This window comes from Mollisia scopiformis (genome assembly GCF_001500285.1).
Source record: "Mollisia scopiformis unplaced genomic scaffold LY89scaffold_24, whole genome shotgun sequence".
Taxonomy (NCBI): domain Eukaryota; kingdom Fungi; phylum Ascomycota; class Leotiomycetes; order Helotiales; family Mollisiaceae; genus Mollisia; species Mollisia scopiformis.
Genome location: NW_017263604.1, coordinates 232,395 through 245,096, shown reverse-complemented (window position 1 = coordinate 245,096; position 12,702 = coordinate 232,395). Strand labels below are relative to the sequence as shown.

At 46.2% G+C, this 12,702-nt stretch overlaps 5 protein-coding genes across 5 annotated transcripts; 2 read left to right on the top strand and 3 right to left on the bottom strand.

Annotated features, from left to right (window-relative positions):
* Positions 1 to 119: 119 nt before the first annotated feature.
* On the bottom strand, positions 120 to 950 carry LY89DRAFT_674427 (uncharacterized protein; the record flags this gene model as incomplete). Its single annotated transcript, XM_018213442.1, has 4 exons — positions 120 to 230; positions 284 to 481; positions 543 to 818; positions 888 to 950. The coding sequence occupies 4 exons, from the start codon at positions 948 to 950 to the stop codon at positions 120 to 122; spliced, it is 648 nt and encodes a 215-aa protein (XP_018065432.1).
* Positions 951 to 2,487: 1,537 nt separating this feature from the next.
* LY89DRAFT_700380 (putative arsenic resistance protein ArsH) lies at positions 2,488 to 3,546 on the top strand (the record flags this gene model as incomplete). The annotated part of the gene is made up of 2 exons (XM_018217116.1): positions 2,488 to 2,684; positions 2,880 to 3,546. The coding sequence occupies 2 exons, from the start codon at positions 2,488 to 2,490 to the stop codon at positions 3,544 to 3,546; spliced, it is 864 nt and encodes a 287-aa protein (XP_018065431.1).
* Positions 3,547 to 4,369: 823 nt separating this feature from the next.
* On the top strand, positions 4,370 to 5,137 carry LY89DRAFT_674425 (uncharacterized protein; the record flags this gene model as incomplete). The annotated part of the gene is made up of 2 exons (XM_018213441.1): positions 4,370 to 4,867; positions 4,910 to 5,137. The coding sequence occupies 2 exons, from the start codon at positions 4,370 to 4,372 to the stop codon at positions 5,135 to 5,137; spliced, it is 726 nt and encodes a 241-aa protein (XP_018065430.1).
* Positions 5,138 to 5,511: 374 nt separating this feature from the next.
* LY89DRAFT_674424 (uncharacterized protein) lies at positions 5,512 to 6,511 on the bottom strand (the record flags this gene model as incomplete). Its single annotated transcript, XM_018213440.1, has 4 exons — positions 5,512 to 5,931; positions 5,974 to 6,044; positions 6,093 to 6,127; positions 6,282 to 6,511. The coding sequence occupies 4 exons, from the start codon at positions 6,509 to 6,511 to the stop codon at positions 5,512 to 5,514; spliced, it is 756 nt and encodes a 251-aa protein (XP_018065429.1).
* Positions 6,512 to 9,107: 2,596 nt separating this feature from the next.
* LY89DRAFT_786727 (uncharacterized protein) lies at positions 9,108 to 9,893 on the bottom strand (the record flags this gene model as incomplete). Its single annotated transcript, XM_018223014.1, has 5 exons — positions 9,108 to 9,152; positions 9,204 to 9,289; positions 9,383 to 9,473; positions 9,529 to 9,705; positions 9,771 to 9,893. 5 exons carry the CDS (start codon positions 9,891 to 9,893, stop codon positions 9,108 to 9,110), a joined length of 522 nt encoding a protein of 173 aa, XP_018065428.1.
* Positions 9,894 to 12,702: the final 2,809 nt, after the last annotated feature.

The window sequence follows — 12,702 nt, the reverse complement described above, 5'->3', positions numbered from 1 at the left end:
AAATTTAGGGCCCTCGCTTCGGTTTCAGGGGCAAATTCCAGGAGTTGCCACGTAGTAGATTCAAAGTCGTGGAATAAGTACATAAATTTGACTTCCATTTAACATCGTCTGTCTGAGTATCAACTTATAGTCGAGCTAGGAGTGTAATCGACGTATGGATCCATAGATGCATTCAAGCCGATAAAATCCGAAGATTCCAAGGGAACGGCTGAATAGTCGAACAAATCATCCTATCACAACCGTGTCAGAAGAAATTCGAAAGAAGGAGGCTTTGGGTACTTACAAATGACTCTGCACCAAATGCGTCTTTGATTTGAGAAAGATTGTCAAGCCAGTCGAAGAGATCTAGAGTTTGTGGTATATCTGTTTCTCCCACGACTTGGGGATTTTCGACTCCCGTAGAAGGGACTGCTGCCATTGACGGATGCTCTCCAGCAGAGTCGATATTCGACCAGCTGACAGCTGGTAGTTCATCCGTGATCTGAGACATATCAGCCTTTGACCTCCCTTGGTGTTCAAGTCATGGGAGAAAGTAAACATACCAGACCCTCCCTCACCTGCGGTGGCGCCGGAACAGCACAAGAAGCACTCTTCGCCGCCTCAAGAGCACGCTCAATAGTAGCATCATCAAGTCCCTGATTGTGCAGAGCTTTCCGAAGCAGTCGATTTTCTTCATGCACTCTCTGAGCCTCTTTCTGCATCTCCATGGTTGCCTGCGCTCCTAGCTCAACGCATTTGCCCCAACGTTGCTCGAGATCTTGGATGTAGGCTTGCTTTCTTGCACGCGAGTTCCGTTGATTGCGACGAAGTCGAGCTCGCTGTTGAGATTTAGAAGAGTGTTTTGGGAGAAGTTATGTGCGTAAAGTCGTGCTGGGGTGGTAGCTCACCTCAATGGCATCTGGGCTTGCTGTGCTGGTCTGGTTTATGGCATTACTGCTGGAGTCATCCATTTTATCTGTCGATATGCTTGCTGATGCTATGATATTGACAACATGTGGTTCTGAGTGCATGGCACAAAGACTGGAAGTTTGCTTCTGAAATAAAAAAGTGTAGTAGTGACGCAGCTGACGCTATGCCTTAAAGGGTTTAGTGGCAGCCTGATCAATTATGTCTAGGCCTCACAGAATGATTAATGCAGGTTCCTGTGTTCCTTTCCGGTACGGAAGCTTAGTAAAGATAGCCTTCGACTTTTGTAAAGTTCTGACAGTGCACAATCTCCAGATAGTATGTGTAAGGTATGTTGTTTTGGTATCAAAGTAAAAGGCGAAGAGATGGAGAGATGTCCGAACACATCCCTAGCAATTCTGGTACTCCATATATATATTTGGAGGGACAAGCCTCGAGAGAATCGATACGTAGGGAGAATTCAGATTTCAAAAATTCTACGTAAACTTATTATAAAATGGAAAGATTGGTAATTACACTCCTAACCACTTAGGAAAAGAAAGAACCCGCAACCACAATCAGTCGTGCATATACTGCATCAGCCTCAATAACAGTAACAGCCTTCTACCTTGTAACTGATGGCTATAACTCCGATTTTAGCGTTGGTATCGGTGATCCTCTGGGACTCAATGGAGGACTCAATTGCTCATAACATAACTGAGCGTGTTGTTGTCAAGAGCCAGGTGGGTATTGGAGTAATTAGACGAAGGTGGCCCTCGCTGCATCGAGCCTCTTTGTATTATTTCCATCGTAATCCGTGCTGCTCTGATTAACATATCTCGTTAGTTTGTGCCAAATAGGAGGCAACTGTCTTTCCAGGGCCGGTAGTGGGGGTGTTGACTGCACATGAGTATTGATAGCAACAGTGGACGCATCCTCGCTCTGGGGTGGTTCCTCCGACAATAATTGATATGCTGAATCAGCAGAATCCGCTCAGATAACTACTTGGAGATTGGAAGTGTGACATGAAATAACAATAGAAGTTTCCATCATCCGAGAATGATAGGTAAGCTTGATATCGCAAGCTTACGGCAGTGGCGTCCCCTAGGACTCGTCCCGCTATTTGGGCGTGTTCCAGCATCTCGGCACCCTAAAACCTCGACGAATCAACAGCGACGAGTGACAGCACCCCCTAATCCCCAAAATTTTCAGAACGCGCCCATCTACAATTTACTACAAAGTCGAAGTTCTGCGTCTGGAATTACATTTGAGTCTCTGTCATATTTTCTGGACTCTCAAACATCTTTGTACCTCATGTATGAGCGTGGTCCGCTTTTCCTGACCAAAACTCGCAATTTCTCCTTCTTCCAACCCGTCTCCGTCTGCAACACTCACTCAACAATACGCCGTCCATCTCCTTCAGCAATCAAAGGAATTCTACCTTCCCGTAACTTCGCCATGGCCCACAAGTACCATATAGTCCAAAGTTGTGGAGGTCCTATCAGGATAACCACTGCACCACCCTTTCAACAAGTCGTACCTCCACCACCCGCTGTCGAGCCCCCAAAACGTGATCTGGAATACGCACATCTATCCCTAGCGATGCCAGAAACAGAGGACGATCCCTCCGTGCGATTCTGGTACCGCCCGTTTCTCTTCGCTCCAGGTGGTGCTGCAGAAGCCGAGGATTGGGTGAAGGAACTGGAATTAGCGACTGTGACGGAGATGGCGAAGAAGGATCTTGAGAAGACTGGAGAGAGGCTGAAAGTGCTGGTCTTGTATGGGAGTTTGAGACACAGGTACGTAACGGTGACTTTCCTTTGGTCTTTTTATATCCTCTCGTTTTGGTGCTGCTGTTTTTGGCTTTCGCAATTCACGTACCCTGTGATTTTACTTGCGATATGTATAAAGTCAACAGATTGCAATTGCTTGCAGCTTAGTTTACTCTTGACCTTGATTGACCTTGATGAGCTCTGGCTAAACATCATCACCAGATCATTCTCAAGATTACTCGCCTACGAAGTATGCCGTATCCTCTGGCGCCTAGGTTGCGATGTGCGAGTCTTCGACCCGGAAGGCCTCCCCATGAAAGATGAGAGAAAACACAACCATCCACTGGTCCAAGAACTACTTAGCCTCTCTCTCTGGTCCGACGGCCATTTCTGGGTCTCGCCTGAGCAACACGGAAACCTGACCGCTGTCTTCAAGAACCAGATTGACTGGATTCCCCTCAGCACCGGCTCGGTTCGTCCTACTCAAGGCCGAACACTAGGTATTGCGATGGTGTCTGGAGGCTCGCAGTCTTTCAACACTGTCAACAGTCTCAGAATACTGGGAAGATGGATGCGGATGTTCACAATTCCTAATCAGAGTTCAGTGCCACAAGCTTATACCCTGTTCACGGAGGAGAGTGTGGAGGATGAGGAAAATGAATCTGGTGTGTCGAGGATGATGGCTGGTCCAAATAGGGACAGGTTGGTTGATTGTGCGGAGGAATTTGTTAAGTATACGATCATCATGAGGCAGCATGTTGGCTTGTTTGGCGATCGGTATAGTGAGCGATCCGCTGCTGATGCTAAAGTGACAGCGGCGGCGGCAGCGGAAGTACCAGCACCAGCAGCATCGGAAAAAGTCAACGGCGTAGATCTGAAGAAAATTTGAGGGTTGTATGTGGTTCGAAATCACCCTGGTTATACCACCTGTAAGACACTAGTTGTTTTAGAATCCTGTCAAAGTAGAATTTATGTTTCCGTGTTGTGATGCTCGGGTTCAATATATCTGTTCTCTTGACCATGGTTCTTTTTTGAGGCAATTAATCGGTGTGTGAGCTCTATACCGGCTTCGGGAACAGAATTACTAGCATGACTTGTAGATTAATGTTTGCAGATCTTGTTTAGAAAGGCCACAACAGTGGTTTGTGGTATAATCTCGCCTTTTAGAAAAAGCTTTGCTTTCTTTGATCCACCGGACTTGGAGAGCTTTGATTTGGTGCGGAAGATTTCACATATAAAGAGCGTCATGGCAAGATTACAGTTCCTAGGTAACGTGCCCGTGTCTCCCACCAACTTTTGCTCTACATTTTTATACTCTTTACAATGACTTCCAATTATTTTATCTTACTTCGTGGATGATTTCTTCCATTGGCTCTGGAAGGGGTCATTTCCGTCCTGAGATATTGTTGTTCGATACTATTGCAGTTCTACGTCGTAGACTTGATCAGTCACAGTAAATTAGATTCTCTTTGTTGTGTATATTTTTCACACTGTCATTCCTTGGTGGAATTTTTCTTCCTTTGTTTGTAGCGTAGCTCAAGATCTCCACAGTCTGTATTGAATCCCGGATCCGTGACTTCTGCATTCGAACAAAGAAAGCGAACTCCGAACTTCGCTGACATTTCAATACGGGGCCACAATCCCAACCTCAACGGAAGTTGCGCATTCCCAAGACTAGCCATCTGATATCTTCATATGCATTGAATCTAAATATGCCATTCCACTCCTCCTCAGTCCAAGACCGTATAATGGACACTCGAGCTTCCATCTCCTTTTTCCCCTTCACAACCTCAACATCTCGTCTGCCGCCCGGCACAGCACCTTCTCATCTCCCACCCAAGCACTCCAACCTCGCAAACGCGACGAAGACTAGATGGTCTCAACACTGGCTATCAAACACGTACCCTTCTGTTTGGTCAAAATCTAAATCACGAAGAGATTTGGATCCTCCAAAAGCAAGAACTGTATCAGTAGACGAAGGCCTGTTGTCTCAAGTGGTGGAGTTGGAGATGGAGGAGCAAGAGAGGGGTAAGTGGACAGGACGGAGAGATGAGAGTTACACAGAAAGCAAGAGGGAGAAGAAGAGGAGGATGAGGCAGATACTCGAGGTTGGGGCGTTATTTGGGGTAGGCACGTTGCTGGTTGGGCTGGTGGTTATTTGTGTCAGTGCGGGAGGGATGATGAGGAGTGCTGCGGCGATGGAGGATGGAGTGAGATTACCTATTCCTGCTGCTTGAAGAAAATGTATCAAGAGGTGCGAAAGGGCGGAAGAGCTTATGAATATAGGAATATTCAATTGCAGCCTACATCTAAGCCGCGCAGAAGCGCAATGGGAAAGTGATGCATGGAGCAGTAGCGTTGTGGCTACTAGGCCGAATTCGGAAGCCAAAACGCAATCACTCAACTCAACTCAACTGAAAGCTCTCTGTAATGCCATTGGTGGGCGTAAAAACCAGAAAGCAAGTCCCAATCGAGATTAGTGTTGAAGTGAGTGATCTGGCTTCGGGGCGCGCTCGCTTGACGAGCATAAATACTTTCCTTCCCACACCTTCCTTCCAATTTTTTCCATCTCAGAGCAACTTCCACCTTCAAGTCTCTTTCTCTTCCTCCTCTCTTCTTCCTCTCTTTGAGAACAACAAAAGTTCGTTCTCCTTCACCTTCCATTCCCACACACCTCACTGACAAACCCTCAGTCTTCACTCTTCAAAGTTTTCATTTGAGTATTTGATCATACCACCACCACCACCATAACGCGGTCCGCGGCCGCTCCACGCGTCTTGTATCCTGTGGCCCGGTGATGGCTCCGGTATCCCAGGCATCATGAATTAGCGTAAGTATCTCGACCGCACATACTTCACAATTTCTGGCTAACGCGTCTCCCAGCTGTGGTGGTTGTGTCCCATCCGACACAACCAGACCACGGAGTCGGGCTCCTGGGTTGAGCACCTGGAAACCCGGGGCTCCCTAAGGGGCCTGACTCCCAGGCTACTTCACGAGTGAGGTGGGCAGCAGTGAGGTGGGCAGCAGTGAAGTACAATTTTTTGTACTTCGGTAAGTCATTCATCTGATGGGCTTCGGTCCCCTTTCTAACTGGTCTGATAGGGCCTCCCATGGCATACGGATGAGAAGGGCTCTTCGACGGGTGCGTGCGTGCTTGGGTTGCGGCAAACGGTTCATTGTGTGGTCGCCTTTTCGACATCAGGGAAAGGAGGCAGGGAGGGAGGGAGGGAGCGAGGGAGGGGTTATTGGGAGTGGTTGGATTCTTGTACAACATCTGTAATGTTTGAAATCTGGAGAATGAGATGAATGAACTCACATACACCCTCATCAATTTTGCTTCTTTCTTTTCAGCACACAGTGATTGACGCAACGCTTTTTCGCAAATCTCTATTCATATTCTTTTATCTTGATTTGTGAGCAGGTGTTGTGACTTACCACGAGCCCTCCAACTAGGGTCACCTTTTACCTTTCTTCACAAGATCATCACTTCAAAGACTTCTTACCTATAACAAGTTCGTATTTACGCCCCAAACACAAGCTTCAGTGGCTTTGGCAGGCCCTTTTTCACCTAGTCTCGAAATTCATGAAGAAAGAGACGCGTTTCGTCCAACCCGATAACCTCACATTTTCTCTTCCTCTCGATTTCCAGAAGAACGACCAGGAAGCACAAAGATCGCTAGCATCTCCACAGTCATTCCTCCATTCTCTTGAGTTATATTTGGGACGAAAAGTACGGCGCACAGATGCTTGGCCAAGTTCTTCACGCCCATCTTGACTCTTCCTGGAGATTTGCTAACTCGTTCTCCGTTCAAGTTATCCGCTGCAGCTACCCTCAAGATCTTCGCTATCCCCATTCTATTTTCCTCCCCCACAACTCAGCTTGAAGCGGACACATCTCACGATCATCGAAGAAGCACTATCTGGTTCTTTATACGTTCGCTGAGAAGAGTTCCAGACTTTTCGGTGCATTTGGAGGAGAGGCAGTTCGTGCAGACAAGGCTTTGGAAGCAGCCATCACACTCGAGATGATGCGCCACGACACTTTCCTGTGTGCCATGAGCTGTGAGTGGTTGGGACTTGCTGGGGTTGTCAAATAAAGATAACGGTAGAAGACTTTGTATCCCTTCATAGTGTATATCATTTATGCAAGGGAGTGATCGAGAGAAGCGTGAAGGAGTCGAAAGAGTTAAGCAGGCAGCTAGCAAGATATCGGAAGGTCATGCCGGATGTTGAATATAGCAATGAAAAGTTATCGGATTCAACTACATACATATCCTACACCCTCAACGTCCTTAAATTCTGGGAAAATTTCTTCGGGTATGTAATTATGTATCGTGCTACTGGGCAGACCAACTAGTGGAAACATAACTTGGTCTGTATCAGTCTCTTGAGGATGGATCTTGTGGTTCAACCACTATTCGTCGGGTAGTATCAGACGACCAAGGATGATGGGAAATCTAATGTATGCGGACTAACCATCGGCTATGCTGACGAAGCTGACCATCTGCTTTGGTGAGGTTGAGGAAGAACAAGACTGTATACGAGACTGATTTCCAGGTCCTGGCCCACTCAATGATCCACGCTACCTGGGCCAAAGAGCAATCAAGGGGATATGAGTTGTACGAAAGAAGGTACTGTGCGAGAGGTAGGTGCAAGTTCTTTCGTTTCTTTCTAGTTTGTGTCTTAGACCCCTGCCTCTTTAATACAGTCAGCGTGTATTCTTGCTTTGTTCTGAATAGTCATAGATCTATACTGAAGGAGAGAACACTGACTCACGACTTTATTTGACCCAAGAAGAATCCAGTACCGTTAAGAAAAGTGTTGAGTAAAAAGCTTGTGTAAAACACTCTTTGTTACGGGAGAATAGAAGGCTTGTGAACAGAAGTGGAAGAACTCAATGAAGAAGAGGTGTGAACGTAACCAAGGAATACAAGCAGACAATGCATAGAAACTTTAGTGGACGAGGTGGACGGAACTTTAACAGAGACTAGTCCATGTGACGCGGCCGACATTCATTGACTAACTGAATTACCCATCTACTGCAATCCTAATTGAGCTTTTCATACATCTTCGCATGTGCAGCCTTGCTAAATCTTACCATATCGCTCAAGTCTTCCTTTTCAAAGCTTCCACGTCCAAATCTAGTCTTCTTCTGAAGCTAGCCTTCACATTCTCTGAGCTACCTCCAGGTGTCATTCTTCTCGTCTGTGACTCTTTCATACCACTCTGATTATCTATAGTTTCCGCCTCATAAACGCAGCACTTCATTTCCTTCTTCTGCTCTGGAGCGGAGCTATGCTCAAACTTTCGTAATGCAGTCACGATATGCAGGGCCTATTTTGTTCCTCTCCACTAGAAATCGGCTTGTCAGCCATACTCTACAAGCCTACCTTCAGAGACCATACTGTCGCAGTCTTGGCATCTAGCGATTGTCACAACCGAAAAGCTGTACTCCCTTCTCCCCTGCTTCCCCTGAATCCAGTGTCCGCTTCTCGACTGCATCTCATTCGCTGCAGGACTCCGCTTCCCCTGACGCTTTTCCTTTCCATGTCACTCAACTGCGTCCTCGTTGCTGCTAGTATATGTTGTTTCTTGCTTCACATCCAACGCTCCCCAGTATGCCACCAATTCCTCTCTCAAAGACATTCTCCTCTTACCCCTATTCGACCGCCCGTGTGGCTTGCGGGGATGTCTCGCTACACCATCAGGCGTCATTGGCCGCATTCCAACCCATATTTGTGGCCGAGAGTCTAGACCGGGGCGCCCCGGTCTGTTGCCCCTTTCCAGTTCGCGTAAGCGCTGGCTGCGCTGGCTGCGCTGAGTGCGCTGAGTGCGCTGAGTGCGCTGAGTGCGCTGAGTGCGCTGAGTGCGCTGATAGTGCAGACAGTGCAGACAGCGCACAATGCGCAGATCATGGGATTGCAGCATTTCACAACAATTGTTTCCATCATGTATGATTGTAGGGATATGAGTAATAAGTATAGGCTGTTGTGTGTATCGGAGGCGAGGAGGCAGAGGAAGCAGGTAGGCTTTGAGATGAAGAGCAGGAACTAAATCAACAAATATGTTAGTAGACGGAAGAAAGTAAGCGGGGGAGAAGGGCGGAATAAGTGGTAAGTTAATAGGAGTAAATTGAAAGTCGATAATTAAAGAGCTGCTTCGACAAGGGGTGCATTTAAGGTGTTCTTCGATTCTGCCAGTGCGACTTTTGTCATCTGCGGTAGTTACGACTTTGTTCTGCACGCTGTCAGTACGAAATGCTGCTGCAGGCAGTGTGATCAAAAACTCACAAATTGCAAGAAAAAAGAGTTTCGACCACCTTCTTGTTAGTAGTCAATCGAACGTAATCATGGGCAATCAGTGTGCAAGAAAAGAGGTGTGGGAAGGGCATAGATTCTAATAATACAATAATAGTACAGAAGAGTATAATACAGTGTAAGTAAAGGCTAATCATATCCCGGTCGAGACCATCATGGGGTTATACGACAAGTCATTCTAGTGAGTTGTTAGCTAGAGAGACCATCACTGAGATACTAGCGGACTTACGTTATAGGGATCCTTCAATTTCCAACCCATGTGAACATCCTCCAAAGCCAACAGTCTGCCATCAATCGTTCTGATGTGTGTCATGTCTTCCGGGAGTTAAGAAAAAGTAGTGATTTTGGACATAGAAGTCTGAATGGGATTAGAAAGTGGAGTCATTGCCAACGGAGTCTTTAACGTACCTAGGAAGTCTTGGAAGTTAAAATCTACAGGCAAGGTAATGTAGATCATTCTTGTTTTGGCAGTTCCATCACCGTAACCATATGCAAAGAACTTCCAGAGAATTATTAGCACTGTAAGAGCAAAGGTCGGTTGTAGGTGAACGTACGGTATAAACTCCTTGAATTGTCCCAATTTCTTGTGACATTCTATTGAGAGCGCTCGTGCTGGTCCAAAGAGCAGCATCAACGAGAACGATCTCTCTGCCATCGGCAGTAACAGTATGTCCGTCCGGCTTCACAGGAAGTGCTCTCTGAGCCTTAAGGTTCGCTTCCGAATCTTTGTACTGTCCGAGCCAGACTCTCGTGACATTTTATTAAGAGCGCTCGTGCTGGTCCAAAGAGCAGCAACTGGCTCGAATTTCATGATATGGTTGAGTAATTGATCGAGTGCATGATTTGTCTGTGCTGAGACGATAATTGGAGGGTCGTTTGCCTTTAGATTGGCAACGAGGACCTTGAGAGGTCCAATCATCGTCTCAGCACAGACAAACCATGCACTTTATCAAAGGCTCTCCAGTAAATGGAGAGCTTTCAACTTTTTGATATGCTGTCTCCTGGTAGTCCTTATTCTTCGACAACGAGTCCAAGATCTGGATTTGGACGAAGATCAAGATCTTTGTAGTGGTGGATTAAAGCAGCTTCCATGGGGCGGAGGACAGGGATCCACAGAGACATCGGTGCCTTCTTTGGATTTGGTTCGCCCAGGAAGAGAGAAGAACGCGCGTCTCTCTATCACGCTCACTAAACTTGAGTCAATTAAACCAGAGCGAGAACAGAGGCTCACAATAAATCGAGTGAAGCATACCTGACGCATTCTGTGAAAGATTTGAGGTGACAGTGGGTAGGTGTGGTCGAGTGCTGTATTTTGAGATTTCCGTAGATCGCGAAGTTGTATTTCGCGACTCAGAGTTTCGCGAATGTGAGCTTCTTTGTGGGCTTTCCCACAGTTTATTGTAATACGCTAATCTACTTACAGAACGTGAATCTCAATTGCCTGTTCCTTCCGCCTTACCTAGGGAAGTGCTCCACAAGGGATGTACAGTATTAGAGTCTCACTAAATTGCAATCGTCGGGTAATATTGAAGACTCTGCAATGCAAAGAGAGGGCACAACGACTTAGAGTTTAAACGATATCGGATAATTCGAATTGACATTTACATGATACATGAAAACCTAATGTTTCCACAGATGTGCTCTCAACAGATCTGGCGCTCCTTCTACCAAGCTTTACTCTTACGGGCTCACGAATGATGATTAGCATAATTCCCCTCGTAGCGATTGCTGGTTATATTAGTAACAGCAGACTGATAATACAGGTTGCTTGAAGTGAAGTATGGCAAACAAAGCTAGATTGGAATTCAGAAGCCATCATTTTAGCGGGAAGAGGTGGAGAACGGCACGGGTCTGTGAGACCAATACCGTCCTTATGAATAAAGTTATCTTTCAATATTCAGTTCTTGAACAAAGCGTTGGCCGGGAATCATAAAGCCAGATGTTGTGAAGTGCAACCGGTATGACCACAAAAAAATTGTCTCCCTTACCCGACGATTGACTTGTCTAAATTAATGAATTAGCCGGGAACTTCAAATGGTAGTGAGTCCGGAGGACGGGAACGTCTGTGTTTGGGCACTTGCACTCTCTAAATGGATCGAAGAAAAGAAGACTTACGACAAAGGTTGGAAATATTTCCACGACACAATTAGCTAAAGATAGACTACATGACAGCTAGAAACACAATTAACACTGGAGAGTATGAGAATGTGGCAGGTTACAAACTTTTATCCAGGGTGAATTGCGTGTAGAGAGTGGAAGTTTCGGGATCTAGAATGAAGAGAAGTACCACAATGTTCGCAGTCACTTCACAGCTACTCCTCTCATGGGGAAACGGTGAGACTGCAAGCGTCCAATGGGGCAGATATACTCTGTTGCTCTGAGTGTCCATCATCGGCAGCGAGTAGGGCTCTACCGGGCATGTCAAAATGGAACATTCAAAGCAGTTTCTTGGAAGAATTCGAGAATGTATCCAAACAATAAAATGTAGTTATACTTGAACATTATTATACATCCTCTCACATCCAGTCTTCTCTTCTCAGAAGGTCCCAGGTAATTCCTCAGCTTTGGCGATCCTTGTTGCTTGTTCGAATCCCGGTACCTTCATGTTTTCTAGAAAAAGTGTGTCAGCAAACTTGTAGCGGTGAAACGGAATAGTTCATACCGCACCCTTTGGCATTAAGGTCCTTCGCGGGCTGATCCGGGCTGAGGACATCGGTGGAATCTGTGCCAAAGTACTTCAAGCCCAAAGGAAACAGCGTCCTTGATTTGCTGATCTTGCATTTGCTCGAGTCCTTGAATTGTTAGTCGCTACTTTCAATCAAGGCATGTGTATAACTCACTGGATGGCGCTCTTCCATGTCATGTCAGACACTCCTTGAAAGCAAACTTTAAAGTGCTACTCTCACTTGACATTCTTGCTTCCTCCAATGTCTTTTCGTCCGCCGTTCTTTGTTCCCTCCTCTCCTCTTCTTCCGTGGAGATTCACGCTCTGATCCTCTCCGTTCACAACAGCAGCGACCATAGCCTTTGCGACCGGAGTGACATCTCGTTGGATGCGCATTCGAATGGCATCCTTCTTAAAGTCACCTCCGTAATGCTTCACAATCTCTGTATAATATGTCATCAATGTGGGTCATTTTACCCGTCCCTTTCCTCAACTTCGTCACTCTCATCGAAACCAAGAATGGTCTGGTTTCCAAATCATCTTGATTCGGTCTAGGGACGGGAGTTCTTACCGTCCGAGATCGAAATCTGCTACGGAATGGTTAGTTAGCTCAATACCGGACGCGTCTCTTTGTTGGGAGAGGGTGTCCGAAACTCACCAGAAAGACAGCAACTGCCTCTGCTCCAAGAGCGCGACAGAGAATGTCAAAGTGAAGAAATTCAACCAAGCGCGGGTAACGGGCACTTCATTGTTGTGAATTTGGTGCTTTTGTGAATGAGATCGTTTTAGATGTGAAGAAACCTAGGCAGATTTGAACAGTAAGGTGCAAGGAATTAGCACGCTATATGTTCATCCGAGAATAGCCTTATAATAGCCGACAATAGCCGGAAGTCGTTAAGGCATCCGACTTCGCTATCCGCACTTATCACTTCTTTTGCACTTATTTTCACTTGAAAGAACGTCTCCACTTCAACATCGTAAAGACTCGCGCAACACATTGATTTGCTTTTTACACTTTTCATGTCTGAACCTGAGACCGAAAATCTAGGCGATTGAAGTTTGT